Source organism: Rhinolophus hipposideros (genome assembly GCF_964194185.1).
Source record: "Rhinolophus hipposideros genome assembly, chromosome: X".
NCBI classification, from domain to species: domain Eukaryota; kingdom Metazoa; phylum Chordata; class Mammalia; order Chiroptera; family Rhinolophidae; genus Rhinolophus; species Rhinolophus hipposideros.
Window position 1 is genome coordinate 81,317,992 of NC_138046.1, and position 26,985 is coordinate 81,344,976.

The 26,985-nt window shown below is 38.6% G+C and overlaps 1 protein-coding gene across 2 annotated transcripts in view; it reads right to left on the reverse strand.

Moving 5' to 3' along the window:
* ZC4H2 (zinc finger C4H2-type containing) overlaps positions 1–26,497 on the reverse strand; it is a 36,147-nt gene extending 9,650 nt beyond the window's left edge. For both annotated transcript variants that reach the window (XM_081042290.1, XM_081042291.1), the window contains exons 1-3: positions 26,340–26,497; positions 2,406–2,577; positions 496–668 (exon numbers count right to left, since the gene is read on the reverse strand). In XM_081042290.1, coding sequence (XP_080898416.1) covers positions 496–668; positions 2,406–2,577; positions 26,340–26,485 — 491 coding nt within the window. In that variant the 5' untranslated portion in view covers positions 26,486–26,497. The remainder of the gene's footprint in view (positions 1–495; positions 669–2,405; positions 2,578–26,339) is intronic.
* Positions 26,498–26,985: the final 488 nt, after the last annotated feature.

A 26,985-nucleotide genomic window follows, 5' to 3' on the forward strand; every position in this document is an offset into this window, starting at 1 on the left:
CTTAAGGAAGTTCCTTCGACTGAACTTAACTGTCTCTCTGTAAGGTGAGCCTAGTTCTTAACTCTGGGTCTTAACATGAAGTGCCAGGCTAGACCCTAGAGACCATGAAAGCTCAGCCTTCTGTGTTTTCAAGTTTCTAGACACCCCTTCTAGGCGTTCACTTGGGAAGTAATCTCGAGAGCCATATACATACACACACACACACACACACACACACACACACACACACACACACAGAGTCATAGACATATTCTTGTATTGTTAAAATTGCACAAAGAATTTTAAAAGCCATCTAGTAATTCAAGTCTAATCATCCTCCTTCTGGTTTAACAACCCAGCACAGAGGCATGCCCAAAGTCATGCAATGAGTTAGCTACTGACAGGCCTGGGGCCAGGCCTGAGTACCCTGACATTCAGACCAGGCTCTATGTATGTTCGTGTGCGTATATGTGTGTGTGGTGTGTATGTTACAGGGACAAGGGACAGGCAACTTACTCCAATGAGAGCTTTTCCTCCTCTTCACATAGATCAGGGAGCCTCTGCAGGCCCAGAGTCATGCGCAGGGCATCCACGTGTTCTTTTAGTGGCTTATACTCATCATGTAGACGCCGGGTAGACTCCAGCAGCTTGTTTAGGTCATTCTCAGACTGTTTGATGGTATTTTCCATCTGGAACACAGAGTGAGGTAAGCATAGAGAAAAGACTCCACGATATTCGATGAAGCTGTACATGTGAGTAGATAATAGCACAATCTCCAGAGCCATACGAATATATAGTCAAGTCCTCAATCTGCTATGTATTCTATGTGACTCTTGTCAAGCCTGTTTTTTTCACCTGTATAATGGTTATAATAATAGTACCTACCTTGGTGAATCCTTGGTGAGGATTCAATGATTGAATTCTTATAAAGTTCTCAGTACAGGGACTAACACAGAGTAAAGACAATAAATGGCAATTATTCAAATACAGCATCTTAGAGCTGGGATGGCCTTTAGAGCTCATTTAGTGTACCCCACCATCATTTTACAGATCAGGGAATTGAGACTCAGAGAAGAAACCTCCTCGGAGAAATACTTCTTAGGGACAAAGACTAGATTAAAAACTCAGGGCTTCTGCCTCCCAAGCCAGTGGCCTTTCTTCTAGATCAATGTTTCTCAAAATGTGGTCACCAGATCAGCAGCATCAGCATCACCTGGGAATCACCTAGGAATGTAAATTGTCAGGTACCACCCCAGTCATACGGAATCAGAAACTCTAGGGTGGAGTCCAACAATCTGTTTTAACAGGACCTCCAGGTGACTCTCATGCATGTTCAAGTTTGAGACCCAATGGCCTAGATTCTCAGCCCCTCTTGTTCATTTCATTGGCTCTGTATCCTTAGGTTATCTGGCAGCAGAACTGCCAACTCCCCATGAGACCCTGGAATCCTGTGATCTTATGACACAGAAAATCCCAAATACCTACTGCCCAAATTGCATTTATATTTTCTTTAAAAAAATTTTAGGCCTGGCAAATCAGGAAATAAGTATTGCCACAGAAATGTGTTTCCTGAGAATAGAAATTTAACTCACTCAAATGTAGTTTTTTAAAATAGACTTCTGATTGTCATAGGCTCTAAGAACTGGAAAGGACCTTATAGATCAGCACCTCCCGCGTCTCTCTGGGTGAAGGAATCATTAGTACTGCAGTCCAGATAGGTAATCATTCAGATTCTGCTTGAGCAACTCCAAAAAGTTGCAAACTTACCGCCTTAGCAGACAGTTCATTCCCCATGTTCGAAGAGTCTCCAAAACAGAGACTGTAATGAGTGGCCCCACTTTGGCAGGGGGCAGAGATGATTTGTTTGGCCCAGTTAGAAGACTTGAAACCCTTTAGGCTAGATCCCAGAGGCAGCTGCCTGCTCTGCTTTTCACCAAGGCTAGCTCCTAACTCCCAGACTCTCAGAATAATCATATCAGAGCTGAAAGAGACCTTAGATATGACTGAATCCGTCTCATAGTACAGAAAGAGGAAATGAGGTCCAGAGAGAAGAAGGGACTTTTCCAGTGATATATAGTCAATCAGTAAAGGTGCCAGGGCTGGATCTCAGAACTCCTAGATACTTCAACTCCACCATAGTCTGATGTCTACTCCCCAAAGCTGCCACATTTTAAAGAAAAGCTACCGTGGTTCCCCGAAAATAAGACCTAGCCAGACAATCAGCTCTAATGTGTTTTTTCGAGCGAAAATTAATATAAGACCCAGTCTTCTATTATACAAGACCCCGTCTTATAGTAAAATATTAATTTTTGCTCCAAAAGATGCACTAGAGCTGATTGTCCGGCTAGGTCTTATTTTCGGGGAAACAAAGTATTATTTATTCCTCAAAGGGCCCAGAGATAGACTTCAGGCAGCCAGCCACATACCACATTGATATCAGCATGGATCAGTCGGAGTTCCTCCACATGGGCCATCTTCTCCTGTAGCAGGAGGTCCATCTCCTGCTTGTATTCCTTCAGGTGTCTCTCCTCTGATTCAAGGGCCTCAAACTCAGCCTTCAAACGGGCCTTGATCTTCTCCATCTGCAGGGTCTTGTTCCTGCAATTCCCCAAAACAAGGATACAGACCAACAGGAGATGGGAGGAAAATGGGAATGAAGTATAGAGTTACACTCTGAGCCAGGGCTATCTTTCTAAGCCGTCGTTCTAAGCTTCCCTCTCTCCAAATAGAACCAACCCGAAGCCATCCCAAAAAAGTTAGGAGATTCTTTTTTCTAAGATAAAAGCTCTTGGGTCTCAAATGGATATAATTTTGCTCCTTTATGGGGCATTTGCAAACACTGGACAGGTTTTAGCTCCCACCCCAGATGCCATCCATCACCTCTTGAGAAACTCTAGAGCAGCACTATCCAATAAATTTTCAACAATGATGGAAATGAACAGTATCTATACTTTCTGATACAGTAGTCACTAGGCACATGTAGTTAGTGAACACTTGAAACGTGGCTAGTGCAACTGAGGAACTGAATTTCGAATTTTATTTAATTTTAATTCATCAAATTTTAAATTTAAACAGCCATGTGGTTAACGGCTCTCATATTGGACAGCACAGCTCTGTAGGTCCTCTCATCAGTTCCAGAAATGGAAGGGGAAAAGAAGAACTATAACTCATTTCTTAGAAAAATAAAACCTGTTTCTGGTTGTTACATCCCAGTTGCATGCCCTCTGACTCAGTAATCCTATACCTGGGAATTTATTCTATGGAAATAACCTAGCCACTATCCATTACTCAGATTTGGTATTTCCTTTCTTCTGCCTCAATAGCTAGCTTTCTCATCTGCTCCATCCCATACCATGGGGGCCCTTGCTACACACCCTAGATTCTGGCCTCAAACCACAGCCTGCTTCTGTCTTCAGTTTCTCTCTCCTTTCTCAGTATTGCCTGTGGCTTCTCACTCATGAGGTGGCCCTCAATGGCACAGAACCACACAAAAATTGTGTGGCTAGGATCATGGGAGAAATCTTTCATTCTATATTGAAAATTTCATTTTCATGTTATTGTTTTTATCTTAGAAAAGGGTAAAAATATAGATGCTGTTATACCATTTATAAGGAAGGAAATTCAGGTGCAGGGTATTAACTTGCCCAAGACCACAGAGCTAGCAAAAGGGATGTTAGGACTTACGGCCAGGACTCTCTAACACCACCCTTTACTCCACATTGCCTGAGTGGGGTTACCCAGGCTAAGGGCATAAACATACTGAGGGTTCTTGGCATACCTGTTTAACTGTCTTGCAGAGGGATGTTACTGATTTTGTGTTCATCAATTAAGTAACTATTTAGAGCCTCTCCTATCTAGACTTCTATTCTCCTCCTCTCGATTACATGAAGAACAATCTGAACTTTGCCTATCCATACCCCAATTTACAAACTGGAAAATTGAATTTCAGAGTGATATAGTGTCTTACCCCAAGTCATATAGCCAGGTTGCGGCAGTGCTGAGCCTAGAACCCATTTCTGCAGGCAGAGCCAAATTGTGACAGGAACATGGGCTTTAGATTCAGACCTGGGTGTAAATCCTGGTTCTGCCCCTGACTAGGTATTTGCCCGTGGACAATAATAACTATATTTATAGTTTAATTTATAGTTTATATTGAGGATCTATTATGTAACAATTATAGATATCTTAAACAAATATTAATTCGACAAATACCAGGGGTGCCAAAAAATGTATACACATTTAAAGAGATGTCATCTTAAAATGTGTATACTTTTTTTGGCATCCTCTGTATTTATGGAACATGTATCATGTGCCAGACACTGTACTAGGTGCTAGGGATAAAGCAGAGAATAGTCTATGACAGGAAGCTTCATCCAATGAGGACAAAGATCCTGAATACACTGTTACATGTAAAACTATGTGATAAGTAGGGATAAGATGGAGAATGCAACAGAAGGCCACAACAAAGGGATCTAACAGTCTGAGGGACATCGTAGAATAAAGGGGGCAGTCGCTGGAAACTTCCCTGAGACTTGAGGATGTGACATCTCTGAGTATGCTAACACCTGGAGAATGAGTAGGAGGTAGCAGGAGAATGCAGGTAGACACAGAGGAGAGCAGTCCAGGCAGAGACTAACATGAGCAATGGCCCTGGAGCAGAAAAGAACATGGCACATTAGAGGAACTGAACAAAGGTCAGTGTGGCTAGAGCATCCAGTGCAAGACGGAGAGGGGCCTCAGAAGAAATTAATTATTTTTTAACTACTTAGTAGAATTCTCCAATGAAAGCATATACGCATGAAGATTCTGGTTTTGGGGATTGTTAAATTACAAATTCAACTTTCTCAATAGTTACAGGGATATTCAAAGAATCTATTTCACGTCGGGTGAGTTGTGGTAGTTTGAGTTTTTTGAGAATCAGTCTATTTCATGTAACTTGTTCAATTTATATCAGCAGAGTTGTTCATAGTGCTCTCTTGTTACCCTTTTGAAGTTTGTGGGGTATACAGTGAATATCCTGTTTCACTCCTGAGGTTAATAATTTGTGTCTTCTCTTTACTTACTCTCTTTGATAGTGTCGCTAGAGGTTTTTTTCAATTTTATATATTTTTCAACTAACAGCTTTGTATTTCATTGATTTCTTATTGTTTTTTCTACTTTTAATTTCATTGATTTCTGCTCTTATCTATATTATTTCCTGTTTTCTGCTTGCCATGACTTTACTTGAACTTTTTCTAGTTTTTTTGAGGTGTGAGCTTAGATGACTAATTTAAGGCATTTATTCTTTTAATTAAGCATTTATTACTAAAGATTTCCCTCTCATGACTGTTTTTGTGGCATCCCACAAATTTTGAATTATGTTGTATTTTCACGTTCACTCAGTTTAATGTATTTTTATTTCCCTTTATCTTTGAAATATAGATTTTAGAAATATGTTGTTTACTGTCCAAATGTTTGTAGATTTTTCCTGGTATTTTTTTCTGATTTCTTGATTTCAAGTTCGATTTTATTAATTAATATCGAAGAATAGTCTTATATTTCTACTCTTTTAAATTTGTTGAGGATTATTTTGCATTCCAGGATATGTTCTATCGATTTTGGTATAAGTTCCATGGGCACTTGAAAAGCATGTGTATCCTGCTGTTGAATGGTGTGTTCTATCAATGTTAATTAGATCCTGTCATTGATGGTGTTGTGGAGATCTATACCCTAGTTCTATCAAATGACAGAAGCATGTTAAAGACTCTATAATTGTGAATTTGTCTATTTCTTCCTTTGGTTTTATCATATTTGCTTCACATATTTTGCAGTTCTGTTGTTTAGTTATACTTATTTAGGATTACTATGTCTTCTTGATGGATTAACACTTTTGTCATTATGTAACGTACCTCTCTGTACCTAGTAATTTCCTTTGCTCTAAAGTCTATTTTATCTACTATTAATCTATCCATTTCTGCTTTCCTTTGATTAATGTTTCCATGGCACAACTTCTCTTATTTTTGTACTTTCAACATGCCTATATCTTCATATTTGAAGTTTCTTGTTGAAAGCATATAGTGTGCCATGTTTCTTTAATCCTCTTGTGTAATCAATATTTGAATTACAGTATTTATGCTATTTATATGTAGGGTACTTATTGATAAGTTAGAGCTTAAATGTATCATTGTATTTTTGTTTACTATTTGATCTCTTCCTTATTTGATTATTTTTTGCTGAGTTCCTGTGATTCATTTTTTTTACATTTTATCTACAGTGTTTTAACTGTATCTCTTTTTATGGTTTGTAATGGTTGGTCTAGGTATATTTCATAATTTATCAGAGTACTGTGTCATCATTTTATTAGTGTGAGCGAAGGCTAGAAACATTACCTCCCCTTAATGCCTTTACCCTCCAACATTTATAACTCTCTTAACTATTCCTTCCACATTCATTGAGAACTATGCTGGACAGCACTATATCATTGCTACCTCCACCAGAAATAATTTAGAAAACTAAGCAGAAAGAAACTATATTGTATTTTAATCATATTTCTACTCTTTCTGTTGGTTTTTCTTTTCTTCTTTAATTGCTTCCTTTCTTTTCAGAGGAATTCCTTTAGCTATTATTTTAGGGTAGATCTGCTGGTGACAAATTCTCTTAGTTTTCCTTCATCTGAGAATGTCTGATTTGTTCCTCATTCTTGATGGATATTGTTGCTACATTTAAAAAAAAATTTTATTGGAAAATATTGAGGAACAGTGTGTTTCTCCAGGCCCCATCAGCCCCAAGTTGTCATCCTTCAATCTAAATGTGGAGGGCGCAGCTCAGCTCCAAGTCCAGTTGCCGTTTTCAATCTTTAGTTGCAGGGGGCACAGCCCACCATAACATGCAGGAATTGAACCGGCAGCCTTGTTATTGAGAGCTCACGCTCTAACCAACTGAGCCATCCAGCCGCCCCTCCAGCAGCTCAGCAGCAGCTCATTGCTTTCAATCTAGTTGTGGAAGGCATAGCTCACTGGCCCAGGTGGAAATCGAATCGGCAACCCTGTTGCTCAGAGCTCGCGCTCTAACCAACTGAGCCATCCGGTGGCCCTTGCTACATATTTTTGCTACAATCTGGGTTGCTGATTCTTTTCTCTCAGGACTTGAAAAATCATGTGCCACTTCCTTTAGGCTTCTATATTTTCTGATGAGAAAAGTACTGTCATTCCAATAGTTTCACCTATAGGTAAGGTGTCATTTCTCTTTGGTTTAACAAGTTATTTTTCTCTAGTTTTCAGACATTAACTATGATGTGTCATGGAATGGATTTTTATGGGTTTATCCTGTTTATGTTTCATAAAGGTATTTGAATCAGTGGGTTTATGTCTCTTAATTTGGGCAGTTTTATGCTATTGTTTCAAGTACTTTTTCAGTTCCACCCTTTTTCCTCTGCAGACAAGACCTCTCTGTTATCTAATTCCTTCCTTCTTTCCTTCCCTTTTATCCTCATTCCCTATACCATTTACCACCCCACCATAGGCAACCATTCAAAAGTATTTAATGTCTGTTCTTTGTTTCATTTGTTGTTCTGAACAGTATAATATTGTTTCACGTGCAAATATATATGAGGTTGGACAATTAAGTTCACAAACTCATCCTAGAAAAAGTGCTACATAACTCATTGTTGAGTATCACTATGGTGACCCTTGAAGTACTCCCCTTGGGAAGCTATGCACCGATGCCAGCTCCTAGTCCACCCTTCAAAGCAATTTTGGAACTTTTTTTCTGGAATGGCAATCAGAGCTGTTGTCGTTTACCCTTGATGTCCTGAATGTCATCAAAATGTCTTCCTTTTGATATTTCCTTTATCTTTGGGTAAAGAAAGAAGTCATTGGGGGCCAGAACAGGTGAATAGGGAGGGTGTTCCAATACAGTTATTTGTTGACTGGCTAAAAACTCCCACAGAGAGTACTGTGTGAGTTGGTGCGTTGTCGTGATGCAAGAGCCATGAATTGCAGGCAAAAAGTTCAGGTTGTTTTCATCTAACTTTTTCATGCAGCCTTTTCAGCACTTCCAAATAGTAAACTTGGTTAACTGTTTGTCCAGTTGGTACAAATTCATAATGTATAATCCCTCTGATATCAAAAAAGTTTAGCAACATGGTTGCAACAAGTTCGCAAACTTGTCAGACTTCATAGTCATACACAGATGCGGGGAGAGAGAGACAGAGAAAGAGAGAGAGAGAGAGAGAGATTGATTCTTATAGACTGAATTGTATTCTTCCAAAATTTGTATGCTGAAGCTGTAACCCCCAATGTGAAAGCATTTGAAGAGAGGGTCTTCAGAGAGGTAATTAAGGTTAAATGTGGTCATAAATATGGGACCCCAATTCAATTGGACTGCTGCCCTTATGAGAAGAGGAATACAAACCAGAGATTGTTCCCTCTGTTCATACACAGAGGAAAGACCATGTGAGAACAGAGCAAGAGGTAGCCAACTAAAAGCGAGGAAGAGAGCCCTCACCAGAAAGCAAATTTGTTGGCACTTTGACCATGGACCTCTAGCCTTCATAACTACGAGAAAAATAAATGTCTGTTGTTTAAGTAATCCAGCCTGTGGTATTTTGTTTTGTAAAACTGAGCAGATTAATACAGATTATGGTACTGTGAAGTGGGGTTCTACTTTAATAAATACCTGAAAATGTGGAAGTGGCTTTGGAACAGGATGATTAGCAGAGGCTGGAAAAGTTTTGAGGTGCATGCTAGAAAAAGCCTATATTGCACTGAAGGGACTGCTGATAGAAATATAAATATTAAAGATGCTTCTGGTGAGGTCTCAAAGAGAAAAGAGGGACATGCTATTGGAAATTGGAGAAAAGATGATCCTTGTTATAAAGTGGCAAAGAATTTGGTTGAATGTCGTTCTAGTGTTTTGTGGAAGATATAACTTGTGAACAATAAAATTAGGTATTTAGCTGATGAAATTTTTAAGCCAAGTGTGAAGATGAGGACTGGATTCTCCTTGTTGCTCACAGTAAAATGCAAGAATAGAGAGATAGGTGGTAGATGAAGGTAAAGGGGATCAAATATATGGTGATGGAAAGAGAACCAACTCTGGGTGGTGAACACACAATGTGATATATAGAGAGATAAATCAAAAGAATCACTAAGCAAAAAATAACTAGAACTTGAAGATTTGGAAAATTCTCATTTTATTGATATTGCAAAAAATAATAAAGCATGTTCTGGTGAGAACACTAAGTGTGGGGATGGAAAAATCACTCCATAAGGAGAGGCCTCATGATTTTAATCAGGCATCTCAGCAGAAGTCAGGAATAGAGATGGGATTATAGAGGTATAGACACTATCAGTATGAACCAAGGGGAGCAGGGAGAGGATGAAGTATGTAAAAGTTTTTGGATTTCTGGGATGCTACAGGACAAGATAATAACGTTATTTTGCTGCAAATATGCTTTCTCTTTAAAGTTAAGTTCATTCAATTATCAGGTATGCCACTCCCACTGTAGGCCCACACCTAACAGGCCCAAGGGGCAAGGAATTTTCCTCTTGAGTTTCAGAAGATAAGCTCCACTCCTCAGTTTCAGCGGGTCAAGATGTCTCTGACTCGTGCCTCAGAAGAAAGGCAACTGAAGAGCTGTGGGGGTGGGATTGCCACAAATAGTCATGGGTGTGATGCTGCTCAAAGCATCCAGCCAAACATTTTTTTTCAATTAATTTATTTTCCAATTATAAAATCTGATTACAAAACATACAATATTATATTGGTTTCAGGTGCACAACATAGTGATTAGACATTTATACACCTTACAAAGTGATCACCCAAATAAGACTAACACCCATCTAATACCATACAGTTATTACAATATTGTTGACTATATTCCCTATGCTGTTCTTTACATCCCTCTGACTATTTTTGTAATTGGCAATTTATACTTCTTAATCCCTTTCACCTTTTTCACCCATCCGTCCAATGTCTTTTCCCATCTGGCAACCACCAATTTGTTCTCTGTATCTAAGAGTTTATTTCTGTTTTGTTTGCTCATTTATTTTGTTTTGTTTTTTTTTTAGTGAAAACATATATAAGTGAAATCATATGGTATTTGTCCTTCTCTGTCTTACTTATTTCATTTATCATAATACCCTCTAGGTCTATCCATGTTGTTGCAGATGGCAAGATTTCATTCTTTTTATGGCTAAGTAATATTCCATTGTATATATGTACCACTTCTCCTTTATCCATTAGTCTATCGATGGATATTTAGGTTGCTTCCATATTTTGACTATTGAAACTGATGCTGCAATAAACATAGGGGTGTATATGTCTTTTCGAATAAGTGTTTTGGATTTCTTTAGATAAATACCAGCAGTGGAATTGCTGGGTCATATGGTTGTTTTATTTTTAATTTTTTGAGGAATGTCCATACTGTTTTCCAGGATGGCACCAATTTACAATCCCACCAACAGTACACAGGGTTCCCTTTTCTCCACATCCTCTCCAACACTTGTTTTTTGATTCACTGATGATAGACATTCTTACAGAAGTGAGGTGATATCTCATTGTGGTTTTAATTAGCATTTCCCTGATGATTAGTGATGTTGAGCATCTTTTCATATGACTATTGGCCATCTGTATGTCCTCTTTGGATAAATATCTATTTAGGTCCTCTGCCCATTTTTCAATTGTATTTTTGGGGTGTTTGTTTTTTCGTTTTTGTTTTTGGTTTTTGGTGTTAAGTTGTATGAGTTCCTTGTACATTTTGAACATTAACCCCTTATTGGATGGATTATTGGCAAATACCTTCTGCCATTCAGTGGGCTGTCTTTTTATTTTGTTGGTTTCCTTCACTATGCAAAAATATTTTACTTTGATGTTGTAGTCCCATTTGTTTATTTCTTCTTTTGTTTCTCATTCCTGAGGAGACATTCCAAAAATATATTGCTAAGAGCAATTTCAGAGTTTACCGCCTATTTTCTTCTGGGAGTTTTATAGTTTCAAGTCTTACATTTAAGTCTTTAATCCATTTTGAGTTTATTCTTGTATATCGTGAAGGAAAGTAGTCTAGTTTCATTTTTTTGCAGGTATCTGTCCAGTTTTCCCAACACTATTTCTTGAAGAGACTGTCTTTTCTCCCTTGTATATTTCTGCCTCCTTTGTTATAGATTAATTGAACCTACAAGTATGGGTTTATTTCTGGGCTGTTTTCTATTTCATTGATCCATCGTCTGTTTTTATGCCAATACCATTCTGTTTTGATCACGACAGCCTTGCATTATAATTTGGTATCATGTAGTGTGATACCTCCAACTTTTTTCTTCTTTCTAAAGATTGCTTTGGATATTTGGGGGTTTTTATGGTTCCATATAAATTTTAGGATTATTTGTTCTAGTTTTGTGAAGAATGTCATTGATAATTTTATATGGATTACACTGAATCTGTAGATTGCTTTGGGTAGCATGGAAATTTTAATGATGTTAATTCTTCCCATCCTGAGCACAGTAAATCCTTCCATTTATTTGCATTTTCTTCAATTTCTTTCTCAAGGAAGATTATTCTTGAGCCATAAAAATCTAATAGTGTTTGCCTTGCTATGTTTTGCACTTGCTTGGTGCCTGTCATCCCTACCTTCTTTCTGATTTCCCCCTTTTAAAAATAGAATGTCTATCCTACCATTATACTTGGGAAGCATATAATTTGTCTGGTTTCACAGCTAGAAAGGAATTTTGTCTCTGAATTAATCATTCCTCAAGTCTCACCCAAACCTAATTTAGATGATATTAAGATGAGACTTTGGACTGGACACTGATGACAGAATAGGTTAAGACATTTGGGGCTGTTGGGAGGGGATAAATTAATTTTGCATGAGAGAAGGACATGCATTGCGGGGGAACGGTGGAATATTATAAAATGCATTGTGTTCCCCTAAAATACATATGTTCAAGCCCTGATCTCCAATGTGACTATATTTGGAGAGAGGACTATTAGGGAATTATAAGGATACTCTAATGTGGGGGACCCTAATATGATAATATTGGTGCACTTATAAGAAGAGGTAGGGACATGTGAGCTTTTTTATCTCTACACTAGAACAAAGGAAAAGCCATGTGAGGACACAGGAAAGAGGCAGCCATCTACAAGACAGGAAGAACCCTTACCAGAAAACAAAATTGCTGGCGCCTATATCATAGACATCTAGACTCCAGGACTGTGAGAAAATAAATGTCTGCTATTAAAACTACAATGATATCTTTCATTGTGGCAGACTAAGCAGATTAATATTATATACACATACACACACACACACTGTAGACAAATGATAATATATAATTTTCAAATAGCACTCTGATGTTAAGATCCAGGATTATTTGCCTCTAAGTGTGGCCATCCATACATTTTACCTGTCCACTCTTCCAAGGATGGACTCACTTTGCTTTCATTTACCCCCTCCACATAAAACACTTCAATGCATATCCTTGTACTTTTCTGAGTAAATTTAAGGTGATGTATCCCAGGAGTGGGAATTATGGGACACAGGTAATGCATATTTTTATTTCCTCTAAGCAGTGCCAATTTGCTCTGTAGGATGGCTAGAGCAGTTCACACTCCTACCAGTAGCGCGTGTGAGTTCCTGTATCTGTGTTTGTACTCAGAAAGCAGAAGCAATGGAGAAGCTTGGGGGATCCACCCAACTGGACACCTGTAACAGAGTACACCCTGAGCTGGTCTCATTTTTCTTACATAACCTCTGCCCAACTCACCTAGTAGCTCTACCTCACCACCACCAAGATCTGATTAAGAACTTTGCCTAGTTATTGTGGCTCTGCCCCCCACTGCCCAATCCTTAATCCCTGAGGGATAAATAAGAATTTTATCCAAAGGTCTCTGTATTTATTTGGATATCTGCAGTGAAGCCAAACGAGGACAATGCTGGACTCTGACAGCAGCCAAGTGATTCACACGCAGAAAGTTGTTCCAGGGACTTCCAGATCACTGTGGGTAGGACCTGAGCACATGTGAATCTCCAGGCTGGGAAAGACCTTCAAAGGCATCTATTGTTCTTTCCCCAACCACTACTTAAATGCCTTTTGTAATACCACTGCCAAGAGTTTAATTAGGCCTTCCTTAAACAATTTAGTCATGGAGCTCTCACTACTTCTCTAGACAATATATTCCATCCGTAGGCAGCTCCAACAATTTAAAAACCCTAGGGTCATAGAACACAAATGCCCCTTGTCCCCCCAAATTCATTCTCCCCTCCTTCGATAGTAATAGAACCGCTGATTTTCAACTGGGCATGTGCTGCCTGGAATAAAGACTATACTTCCCTATCTCCTTTGCAGCTATCTGTGGCCATGTGACAACATTCTGGCCAATGGATGAAAACACATGTGATATGTACAGCTTCTAGGCTGTGACTCTACTAAATGGAAGCATGTCATTCACTTCACCTTTGCCTTACTCCCACTGCCTAAAATGTGCACACAACATTTAGCCATCTTAAACCATGGAGATGAGAGTAACACCCTATACATGGTGAAGCAACAAAATAAAAAGAACCTGAGTCCCCAACACTGAGCAATCAACAAACCAGCTTTTTCCCAGATTGATTATGTGAAAGAAAAATCTTTCTTGTTTTAACCACTGTTATTTTGGAACCCTGTTGCATTAGCTTTACCAATACCCTGGCTAATTGGTTATTGTATTAAATTTAATTTAAGATGACACTGAACATAAGGTACACATTATTTTATTCACTACTGAGAAAAAATGCGACCAATTATATTATGACAAAATGTTTTCTTATTATTTAAATGTCAATTTGATACTTGTTGAAAGAGCTCTTGTAGACTTACTTAAGACACTATTTTTATCTCAAGTTTCTAGTCTGAGTCATTCCTCCTACACAATAACTTTTCATTTCAAGGAGAACCACGGTGAACTCTTTTTGAAGATATTTTAAATGACAATTAAACTAAACACATACAGTGGCAATCATGCGCATAAGTCAATTAAAAGAATGATAATATGAACAGCCATGGCCAGGTTCACATGTGCTCTCTCAATGATAACAACATAATTACCTCTTGGCCAACAGCAATTGAAAGGTAGCATTGTATTTAAGACACATTGTGACTTTATGTTTTTAAATTATAAAATATGTGTATCTTAGATGGAGAAGCATGGTATTTTTAAACCAAATTTGGGGAATAATCTTGACTGCCGCTTCTGGTCAAGACAGAGTAACAGGGACCAGACTTATCTTCTCATGCAAAATAGCTAAAACAAAACAAACCACAAAAACACCAGACAAAATATATGAAACAACAGTGCTCAAGTCACTGGACATCAGGCAAGAAAGGTCAGTGATTTTGAGAGATGAAAAAGCTTACATGGGCCCAAAGATTGCCCCATCTTTCTGCCTAGAGAAATAGTCTACGCTACAAGACAGGGACAGGGAAGTGATCAATCTGGTGATCTACCTTAATCAGTCTGGTGTCTACCTATATAGACAGTCTGGTGATCTACCTTAATTAAGGAAATGGACCTATGAGTCTGGGGAAGCCAAGGGCATCTGGAGTTCAGTGGAACAAGTTTTGGAGAAGGGAGACCTGTGGAGAGAGCATGCTACAAGCTTCAGAAGATCGTCCGCAAGCATTCCCATAAAACGGAGAATAATAAATCAAAACTGACCAACGTGGACATACCGTGCTTCCCAGAAAATAAGACCTAGCCAGACAATCAGCTCTAATGCAACTTTTTAAGCAAAAATTAATATAAGACCCAGTTTTATTTTACTGTGATACCATGTTTCCCCGAAAATAAGACCTAGATGGGCCATCAGCTCTAATGCATCTTTTGGAGCAAAAGTTAATATAAGACGTAGTCTTATATTATGTTAGATAAAACCTGGTCTTATATTAATTTTTTCTCCAAAAGACACATTAGAGCTGATGGTCCGGCTAGGTCTTATTTTCGGGGAAACGGTATAAGACTGGGTATAATAAATATAATATACTATAATATATATAACATAACATAACATAATATAATACTGGGTCTCATATTAAGTTTTGCTCCAAAAGATGTATTAGAGCTGATTGTCCAGCTAGATCTTATTTTTGGAGAAACACAGTACTTGATAGAATTAGACAACAAGGACACTAATAGTTATTATGAATGCATTTCATATGTTCACAAAGCTTGAGGAAATACCAGCCACATTAAGTAGAGACATGAGAGAGATGAAAAAAAGACGAAATATCTAGATATGAAAACTATAATTTCTAAGATGAAAACTACATTAGTCAATTTAGACAACAAAGGAGCAAAGATTAATGAACATGAAGGCATAGCAATACTAGAAATTTTCCCAAATTATATATGTAGAGGACAAAAAGATTTACAAAAACCAGCATCAGCAAAGTGGGACAACTTCAAGTGGCTAAAAATACAGGTAACTGGTGATCAAGAAGAAGGGAGAAAATAATAAAAAATATTTGAAACGTTAATCAACAAAAAGTTTCAAATTTCATGAAAGCTATACATGCACCAAACCAAAAAGTTCAATAAACCTCAAGCACAGGACGCAAGAAGAAAACTACACCAAGTCATATCACAATCAAATTATTCAAAACCAATGATAAAAAGAAAATCTTAACAGTAGCCAGAGGAAAACAGGCACAGGACAAAGAACAATGGAAGCAAGATAACAGTGGCACATCATTCTTAAAGTACTGAGATAAAAAAAAAAAAAACATTACCCTGCCAACACAGAATTCTTTACACAATGAAAATAACAAAGGTGAAACAAAGCCTTTTTCAGATCTGAAAAGGCTGGAAAGCTACATCACCAGCAAACCAGCTCTACAATAAATGTTAAAGGATGTCCTTCAAGCAGAAGGAAAATGATAGCAGAGGAATACAGAGTACTGAACATGAAAAAAATCTAATGACATTTTTTTCTCATTATTTAAATTACTTAAAAAAGATAATCAACCAAGAAGTACATCAATGTAACAGCACAGAAACCAGAAAGGAAGAAATGAAAGTACAATGTTGTAAGTTTCTTACACTACCATGTTTCCCCGAAAAAAAAGACTTAGCTGGCAATCAGCTCTAACATCTCTTTTAGAGCAAAAATTACTATAAGACCGGGTACAACATAATAAAATATAACATAACATAATACCAGGTTTTATTTTACTATAAGACCCAGTCTTATACAATATAAGACCCAGTCTAATATTATATTACAATATAATACAATATATTATATTACAATTAATTTTTGCTTGAAAAGACACATCTGGCTAGGTCTTATTTTCGGGGAAACATGGTATATCTGCAGTAGTATGACATCAACTGAAGATAAATTATGACAAGTTAAATAAGTATATTATAGACTCTAAAGCAATCACTAACAGAAAAAAAACAACAACAAAAAACCCAGAATAATAACTAGTAAGTCAGAAAGATCAAATGGAACCACAAAATATATTTAATTTAAAAGACGGCAGCAAGGGACAGAAAAAGGAACAAAAACAGATGAGATCTATGGAAAGCAACAAGGTGGTAGATTTAAACCTGACCGTATCACCAAGCACATTAAATATAAATGGACTAAACATAAACACCCCCCAATTAAAAAGCAGACAGATTAGATTAAAAACAAAATAAAAACAAGAATATGAGTTGCCCGTAAGAATCCCACTTTAAGTATAAAAAACCAAGTAAAAGGATGGAAGAACACACACCATGCTAACAGTATTCAAAAGAAAGCTAGCTAAATGCAGTGTGGTATCTTGGAATGGATCGTAGAACAGAAAAAGGACATTATTTGAAACACTAGTGAAATCCAACAAATTAATCTATATAAGTAATGCATACAACCCTATCAAAATTGCAGCATGCTTTTTTGGGGGTACAAATTGCTACTGGAATTAAAATTCATATAGTAATGCAAAGAGCCTAAAGCAGCCAAAACAATTCTGCAGAAGAATTACAGAGAGAACTCACACTGCGTGATTTCAAGAATTATTATAGCTGCAGTAATCAAAACAGTTAAGTACTGGCATAAAGATACACAAACAGACCTATGGAGCAGAATAAAGAGTCCAGAAATAAACCCACAAATATATAGACAACTGATTTTTGACAAAGGTGCAAAGGCAATGCTGTGGAGAAAGGATGGCCTTGTTGCCAAATGGTCCTGACACAACTGGATATCTGCATGCATAAATAAATAAATAAACAAACTTCAACCTATATTTTATATCAGGTGCAAAAATTAAGTGAAAATGGATCATATGCCTATGTTTAAAACCTACAAATAAAATTTCTGGAAGAAAACATGGGAGAAAATCTTTATGACTTTGGCTTGGGCAAAGATTTCTTTCTTACGATACAAACATCACTCCATAAAAAATACCAATGAATTGGACTCCTTCATTAATATTAAAAACTTCTTCAATTCAAAAGGCACTGTTAAGAGAATGAAAAGAAATCTCACACTGACAACATCTTTGCAAACCATGTGTCTGATGAAGGACTTGTATCGAGAATACGCATATAAAGATCACTCAAAATTCACAATAAGTAAACAAACAAGCCAATTGATAAATGGGGAAAAGGTTTGAATAGACACTTCACCAAAGAAAATATATTGGTGGCAAATAAACCCATGAATAAGATGCTCAACAGGATTAGTCATTAGGGAAATGCAAGTTAAAATGACAAAAATGACTACTTCACACCACTGGGGTGGCTATGTCCTTTTTAGACACACAATACAAGTGTTAAACAGGTAGAGAAACTGAAACCTTCATACTCTGTCTCTGAGGACAGAAACTGGCACCACTGCTTTGGAGAACAGTTTTGCAGTATCTCAAAAAGGTGTATGTATATCTTATCATATGACCCAGAAATTTCACTCCTAAGAATCTAAACAGGAGAAATAAAAACATATCTCCATGAAAAGTCTTATATCCAAATGTTCAGAGCAGAATTATTCGTAAGAGCCAAAAGGTGGAAACATCCCTAATATTTGTCAACTGGTGAGAGAATAAACAATATGTGGTATACCCACAGCCTGGGATACAACTGGTCAGTAAAAAGGAAAGAAAATACTGATATATGCCACTATGTATATGAGCCTCAAAAACAATATGCTAAGTTATTAGGTTGGTGCAAAGGTAAATGCGGTTTAAAAGGCTAAAAACAATTGCAAAAACCCCAATTACTTTTGCACCAACCTAACATATGCAATGTCCTGAAAAGGCAGATCTGTATAAAGTATATTACTGGTTACCTGGGGCTGTGAGTGGATTACAGAGATGGACTGAACCTGGTCATAAGGATTCTTTTGGGGATGATAGAAATGTTCTAAAACTGTACTGTGGTGATAGTTGCATAACTCTTAAATTTACTAGAAGTCATTGAATTGTACACATAAATGGATGGTTTTTATGCTATGCAAATTATAACCCAATAAAGCTGTTAATAAAATATCCTTTAATGGCTTGTTACTACACACAGAATTAAATCTAAGCACACACCACCACCTAAACCCAAATTCTAAGCTGTTTCTACTCCTCTGCTCCTGTTTTCCCAGGACAATAAATGACTTGTCAAAGGTTTCTGTAAAGGAAATAGATTTTTAATTGAGTTAGTCAATTGAGGTCCCCAAGAGGAATGGGAAGAGGATTAATAATGAAAAACAGAAATGGGGACCCATTGCCCTTGTGCTCTTCAGGCTTAGTATCTAATGGCCCGCCTTCCATGCTCTGTCCAGAAACTGGGTTGTCTGGGCTAAGACTAAATCTAAATAAAATGTCCTTCCTTTCTCAAATCTACAGTGGGCATCATGCCAGCCACTGCTTAACTGCACACATGAGCGCACATGCACACACACACACTAACTTCCTTCTCTTTCCATTTTCTACCAATCAACCAGACCAAAAACTTTCACTAAGCAAGCACCATTTACCCAACAATGTGGATCCTGTGGATGACAGATAAGACCCTTTTCTTTCAAATAAAATAATTGATTGTGATACAATACAGAAAGTAGATCAAATCATAACTGTTATGGTTGAAGTGGAAGTGAGTCTCCCAGAGTCCTTTAGAGTTCTCTCTTCAAATCTAACCCTGGCTGACTCTATCAGAGTGGCCCTTGATATACCACCTTGGCACTCCCAGGGCTCCTCAGAACATTAGTTCCAAGCCACCAATCAGCTCCATCCTCTTCATTTCAGAGCTGAAGAAACAAGTGTCCAGAACGAAAAAGGCACTAGCCCAAGAGCATGCAGGTACGGTCATCTGGATCTTCTAAATGTACAGACTTATGCATGAAGCAATTGGAAATCCAGATAATTACATACACAAGAGCCTTCGAGAGACTGGCACTATACCGTATTTCTCTCTGTAAACTCCATATCATCTATCACACTGCTTTGGCCATCAGTGGGGCTCAACAATTACATTTGGAGGATAAAAATGAATACAAACAGGTGGTAAATCCAGGGTACTGATTGTAATTTCAGTAGACTCAGAGAATGAAAAACATTACCATGGGGGAGGGGCGTTCATTCATTCAGTTAACATTCATTACGAGTCTATTATATAAAGTGCCAGGAACTGGGAAGGAATTGGGTGTTAAGAAAGTCTTTATTTAATAACAATATTTATTATTATGGGGGGGGTCTACTACATTAATGCAAGTGTGCTAGACACTTTCATGCTAATTTAATCCTAATCGTGACTGTATGAAAAAGGTATGCTTAGCTTCATTTTTACAGATGAAAAATTTGAAGCTGAGAAAAAAATGAGTTGCTCAAGATCACAGAGCCAAGAAGTGGAAAATCCAGTGTGCTGAGCCTTGAGAACAGGTCTAATTCATGTTAGCGGTCCCCACATAATATCCCAGCCTTGTGTATGACCCATAGCAGGTGCTTGATAAATGTCATTAAATGAAGAAAAACCCCAGCTTTTCCGTCTTCCTGTAGTTTCTTGAGAACACTGCCTAAATACCAAGTGTTCTTCCATTTCATATTTGCTCATCTGAGAAAACAGCTACTGTCAAAACAGCAGGTTTCTAAGAACAGTTCGCCTTAAAGAATTTCTTATTGATCACTACAAAATGTCAATGCTTTTCCATTCTCTCCTGTGGTTAGCATTGTTTGGTTTGACCTGCCCATGCCTAAGTCCCAGAGGTACCAGTGGTCCTGGGACTTGCTGTTGAGTGAGAACGGGAGCTGAGTCAATTCTCAAGCCAGAAGACAGAGGAACCTTCTGAAACTGCTACAGCAGTAACTGAATGAAGGAAGGAAGGAGACCCATGTCAATTCAAAACTTGGCATAATGCAGAATAACTTGAGTGCTATAATAAATCTCCCTGTGGGAACCCAAACAGGTAGATATTCACTGACATGGGAATTTGAGAAGTTTTTAAACAAGAGGTGGTGTTTGTGCTGGGTCTTCCTTGAAGAATGAATTAGGATTTACAGCCGTGGAAGGAAGGCATGGCATTCAAGAATAAGGGATAAACATTGGCAAAGGCCTAGAGGAATGGAAATGTATGAAACAGTTAGGAACTTGTGTGTGGACAAAGGATAGGGTAAATGGAAAGGAGCAGTAGCAGATAAGATTGGAAAGGTGGGTCTGGGCCAGACTTGTGGGGAGAGGGGCATGAATATCATGGCAACAACTATAGGCAAATGCCTGTCCAATTGATACACAGTAAATGATCTACAGTGAAAAATGAATTTCACATTGTGACCCAATACACCCATGCACAGATATAAAATTGAAACAAAAGTTTCCACAAATACCTACTGTTTCTTATGCAGCCTATGCTGGTATTTTCTATCTTACTTTGTTCTATTTAAAAAATCTTTTAAAAAACTGCTATGAGCAACTAATTCATTTCATGATCTACTAATGGTTTATGACCTGTGTTTTGAAAAAATACTACTACAGGCAATGGGAAGTCAATGAATGTGTTCAAGGAATAATATAACAACACCAGTGCTTTATGAAGGTCGTTCTCATAGCAGTGTGGATGGCATGGATGGTGGGGGGAGGGGGAATGAAGACAAAAGTAATTCTATAGGTGAAAATGGATACATTACAAATATCCAGGCCAGTCATGATGAAGGCCTAAAATGGGGCAGTGAGTGTGGAGGTGGAAAGTGGGGCAGGAATTTGAGTCAGATGTTGACGGTAGAAACAGTAGAACTTACTAAATGATCAGAGGTGAGTTATAAAAAAAAAAGGTAATCAACACTGACATTCAGGTTTCAGTCTGAGGTAACTGTGCAGAGAATGATAGCATTAAACCAGAGGTTTGGGGCGGATTGGGGCAAGGAGACAAAGTCTTAAGAGTTGGCAAATTTGAGTTGTCTGTGGCACAAGGTGGACAAGCTCAGTAGGCTGTGGGATTATTGGCCTGAAGCTGGGAAGTTAGGGGGTAGATAGAGAGACTGGGGATCTGGGGGATATCTGAAGCCATGGGAATAAAGGAAGTCACACAGAAAAAAATGTGCAGAGAGAAAAAGAGCACCTTCGGCAGAAACTTACACTTCAGAGCATCTACTTAATACCACAATATTTACTTCCAAAATGAGTTTTTCCTTTCTTAAGTGAGGGAAACTCATAGTGTATGGCTATGTGTGCATCAGGGTATGGGTGTATGCAATGTGTGTGTATAGATGGCATGTTCATGTTAAGGAGATATTAGTATCCATTTGGGGAGCCGGTGAAGGGCTCTGGTTCATGTAGTGGTGACTGAAATTACTTTCTCTGCCTCATGGTTTCTTCTCCCTTTCTTCCCCCTTTTCCATCTCCTTTTTTTGTTCCAGTCTTCTCTTTCCCTTTCCACATGTTCCTTCATCACCACTTAAAACTTTAAGGAATGGATGAGTAAAATAGACCAGTCTGGAGCAGTGTTGGAGTGTGGTTGGGATTGGGAGGATAAACAAGGCTGGGCACGTGGTCAGAGTCAGGAGTAGGGAATGGTCTGTAGTGGGAGGATCCATTCCTGAAACATTTCCCACTTCAAATTCTGCCATTGGAGTATGTGAGCACTGAACATGTATATTTCTGGGCCTGTGCCTGGGGCTGTGTTTGGCTCTGTTTGACTTAATCAGGTCTTTAAGTGCTATTGCCATCATCCTTACTACTTCAGCCCAGAAATAACATTATTTTTTAACAGAAATAGGCAGCTCCTTTTATGGGATTTAGCAGTAGAGCAATAGAAGAATTGTGAATAATGGTTAATCAGATTATCAGCATTTGTCGGAAATGCATATGCCATGTGAATAAAATATATTCTTTCCTAGATGTGTTACCTCTCTGAGCCTCAGTATCCTTATCTGTAAAATGGGGATAATTTCTACCACAGATTTCCATTAGGAAGATTAAGTATTAAATGAGCCAGGAGCTTTTAAATTAGTAGCTGTCCAACAAACGTTAGTTCCTTTCTCCAGTTCCTTCTCGCCACCTCATACATGTATACCTGTCCACATGTGAACATCAAGTACATATTTGTAGTACTTTAGCGCCATTTTAAATTCTTAAACTAAGTGATGTAACCTTTGTACAATACTGTAAAATTGTTAAAAGCAGGGTAATTTAAATCACTTTTGGTGCATACACATCTACAATTGTTATGTCTTCTTGGGGATTGACCCTTTCTCATTATGTAATGCCCCACTCTGTCCCTGAATATGTTCTTTGCTCTGAAATCTGCTTTATCTGATATTAACATATCTGCTCCTGCTTTCTTTTGATTGTTTGCATGGCATCTTTTTCATCCTTTTTACTCTAAACCTAACTGATCATTATATTTGAAGTGTTTATCTCATAAATAATATATAGTTGAGTCATGTTTTTTAAATCTACTCTGTCTTTTAAATGGTGTATTTAAACCATTTATAGTCAACATAATGATCGATATGTTAAGGCTAAGTCTGCTGTTTTATTTTTTGTTACCTGTTTGTTCTGTTTTCAGTTTTTGTTTTCTTTGTCCTGCTTTCCTGTGGATGACTTGAATATTTTTTCAAATTCCATTTTGGTTTATCTATAATGTTTTTTTAGTGCATCTCTATAGCTTTTTTAGTGTTTTCTCTCAGTATTACATTATATATACATAATTTATCACAGTCTTCTGATGTCATTTTACCAGTTCAAATGCAATATAGAAACTTTACCAACCTTTTACAACCCTTTACATTCCCGTTTATAATATAAATGTCTTAAATATTTCTTCTACGTAGAGAACATGAGACTGATAAATTTTGATTCAATTATCAAACAATTCAGACAACTCAAGAGGAAAAGAAATTGTTTTTACCCATATTTTTGCTTATTATGTTCTTTGTTCCAAGGTTCTTTCTGTTTCTTTTCTGTTTTAAGAACTTACTTTAGTCATTTTTATAGAGTAGATCTCCTACTAATAAATTCCGTTTCCTTTCATCTAAGAATGTGTTGATTATCTCTTTAATTCCTGAAAGATATTATCACTGGACATAGGATTCTGGGTTAATGGTTCTTTTTCTTCATCATTTGAAAAATGTGGCACTTCACACTAGGGCCTCGTCAGTTTCTGGTGAGAAATCTAATGTCATTCTATTCTTTTTTTTTCCTCTGAAAGTATAGGTAAAGTGTTGTTTCTCTTTGGCTGTTTCCTAGATCTTTTCTTTGCCTTTTGCTTTCAGAAAGTTGACTATGATGTGTCTCGGTGTGAATTTTTTTGGGTTTATCCTGATGGTGTTTGCTTAGCTTCTTTAGTCTGGAGGTTTATGTCTTTTGCTCAATTTGGGAAGTTTTTACCCATTATTTCTTCAATGTAAATACTACCGCAGGTCTAGAGGTTCTGCTCAATGCTTTCATTCTTCTTTCTCTCTGTCTCTCTCTCACCCTCTTCCTTTCCCTCTGCCCCTCCTCTTCTCCCTCTTCCTCTGTCTTTTAAATCTAGTATCTAATTTCCCCCTGCTGTTTAGATTGGGTGATTTCTATTGTTTTATGTTTAAGTTGTCTGATTCTTTCCTCTGTCTCCTCTATCTTGCTATTAAGCAAGATTTTAGAGTTTTAGAGATTTATTTTGGCTACTACATTTTTTCAGTTCTCAAATTTCCATATGGCTCTTCTTTGTTTTACAAAGAGGGTGCCCAAAAAAATGTATACACATTTTAAGAAAGGAAAAAAACAGTATTAAAATTGTAATACTCAGTATATACCAATAACCAAGATGAATAATACAATGTATATTCGTTTTTTTGGTATCCCTGGTATTTCTTTGTTGAGATTTCTATTTATATGCTATTTTCTATTTTAGTTTGTTTCAAGTGTGTTACAATTGCTCATTGAAGCATTTTAGTGATGGCTGCTTTAAAATCCTTTTCAGATAATTCTAATACTCAATCTCAATGCTGACATCTGTTTACTGTCTTTTGTCATTTAAGTTGATAATCTTGGCATGGCAAGTGATCTTTTTTTATTAAATTTGAACACTCTGGACCTCTTCTAAATCTTTTGCTTTTGCAGGCCTCCTCTTAAATTCTCCCTTGCCGGGAAATGGAGTCTAGGGTTTCTGGTTGACATCAGGTTGGGGCGGGGGTGTTTTGCTACTGCTAGTTGAGGGTGGGAATTCAGCTCTCTCTCCAGGCCTCTGATGATCCCATCCCAGCTAGTAGAGGTAGGAATGCCTGGTTTACCACTGGGGAGAGTAGAAGTCATAGCCCCCATTTAGTCCCCAATGGGAGGGATCACTTTTCCTTGCTCCTAACTTTCCTTTTCTTGGGGTTGGGCAGGGGCTCCTTTAAAGCCCAGTAAGAGTAGAAGTTTAGGCTCTCCACTTGCACACCTAAGCTTCTTATTAGCTGCATTGTTATTATGACAGTTGGCCATTTCCTGCACTAAGGTATCTGACTCTTTATCTCCTGATACTTTTGCAGAAAATAATTTGAAACATGCCCCCTCTCGGACAGACTCTCCATGGGATAAAGTGGGAAGACCAGAGCCTCTCCATGCAGACTGACTGGGTTCCTGTCAAAATCTGCTATGTTCAAGCTGTTTAGCTCTGGAAAAGTTACTTAAATTTTCTGAGCCTCTATTTTCCCAGTTGTAAAGGAGGTACAGGAAGCTCTCAGGACTCTTGCTGAAATGAGAGATAGTAGGTCAAAGGGCTTGGCACACCAAGAGTTCAGTAAATAATAGTTCCGTTCCTTTCATTCGTTTGCAAAAGTAAAGATGCATCCCCTCCAAAGGACAAAAAAAGTCAAGTTGCTTCCCCACCACCATAACTTGTGAGTCTTATCCTAGATGTTCACTCTAAGGGTTAATTTAAATCTCTTGGTTAAAGTCTTATTTCTTAAACTGACACATTTGCTAATCCTCTCCTCTTTTTTTTCCAGGTTCCTGGAAAACACTAACGGGAGATAGCCCGAACCATACCACCCTCAAAATGAGGGTGGAAGCTGGGGTGAGGGGAGAGGTGGTGCTCGGGCAGAGGAGGGCAGGTGAAGGAAGGCCTGGTGCCGGCCCAGGCAATACACTTGCCCGGCACTATTGTGTTCTAAGCAAGGACATCATCGCCTAGCCAAAGCCGCTCCCAGAGCAAAGGAGGGGTTGGGGGACGCAGGCAACTCCCTCTTTGCCTGCCTGCCCTTCACCTCTGGCGCCTCGGAGCAGCAGCTGCGGTTCCACAATCTGATGCAGCGACCTCCTCCCCAGTTTCCATCGCTCCCATACCCCTACCCTGATAGGAGAGGTAGAAAGTACTGAATGAGTGAAAGCAAGAAATAACACACGCGCGAGCGATCGCTGTCCTCCCAATCCCGGCCTGCTGGGATTCCTCCGCACCCCTCCCAACCGCCGCCAGCAGTCACTGGTAGATGCGACCAGCCCCAAGGCGCTAGACTCTGCTCTCAAAAGGCTCACCCGAGCTCCACGTCCTGAAGTTGAATGGGAGACTGAAAAAAATTTCGACTCCTAAACAGCAAGGTGCCACATACACCTTGGGGCCAACAAGCAGTGAAAAAAAATAATGGGTCCAAGAATGCCGCCCCCAACTCCCACTCCAAGAAGAATAAAGCTGTCTTGGGATCAACAGCTCCCGCCCCGCGATGTATCTCTCTCTGGCTTTCTCAGACCATCTGGCGAGGTCTTTCTCTGTCAGTCTCGCTGTCTCTCTACTAGTCTCAGTTTCGACTCTCCCCAACCTCCTTCCCATCCTTGAAATCCGTGGTATGTGGGCTCCTTTCAGCCCCCTCCGCAAGTAGTCCAACAATAGATACTTTCCAAGGTAACTCAGCCCTCTCCCTCAATGAGAGATTTTGAGGGGCTTCGAGGGAGCCTGGGAGGCGCTTCAACGTTCCACTTACCTGATCTCTTTAATGCTTTCCAATTTGCACATTATTTCTTGCTCATCTGCCATGCTTTTCAGTCTCAATTTCACGTCCCGAGAAATGTACAAACACACAAGTCCAGGGATTACAATAGACACAATGTAACCACGTCCTCCAGGCATGAGGCTCTGAGTCTGTGCAGTTTGGAATCGGAGAAGGCCTGGGAGCTGTAGTCCGCAGTTACAGGGCCAGCCAGGCAGCTCGAGGGCCTGAAGGACTACAAATCCCAGAAGGCCAAGCGAGATATGCCTGTTTCTCTTCCTGCAGCCGCACTTTAAATCAATTTGTCACAAATAATTATGTCAAAGGTTGTGAGAAGTGCAAGAGGAGGGTGATATTCATCTGTCCCGTGTGCAAAAGAAATGGGGAAAAAAATACAGCAGGAGACAACTGGAAAGACGAGAGACACACACCCCTCCTCGGGCCCTCAAGCCTACTCACCCCCAAAAGGTTACCAGGAGTTGCTAATAAGTGGATACTTCGGGGCTGGAGAGAAGTACCCTGCGGGGGAATTCGCTTTGAGATGTTGAGTGATTAGGCTGAATGCTGCCAAGGAACTAACGGCTTTGGCATTCAGATGGAGATGGTGGGGGTGGAGTAAAGGCAGGCGGGAAAAGGGAGC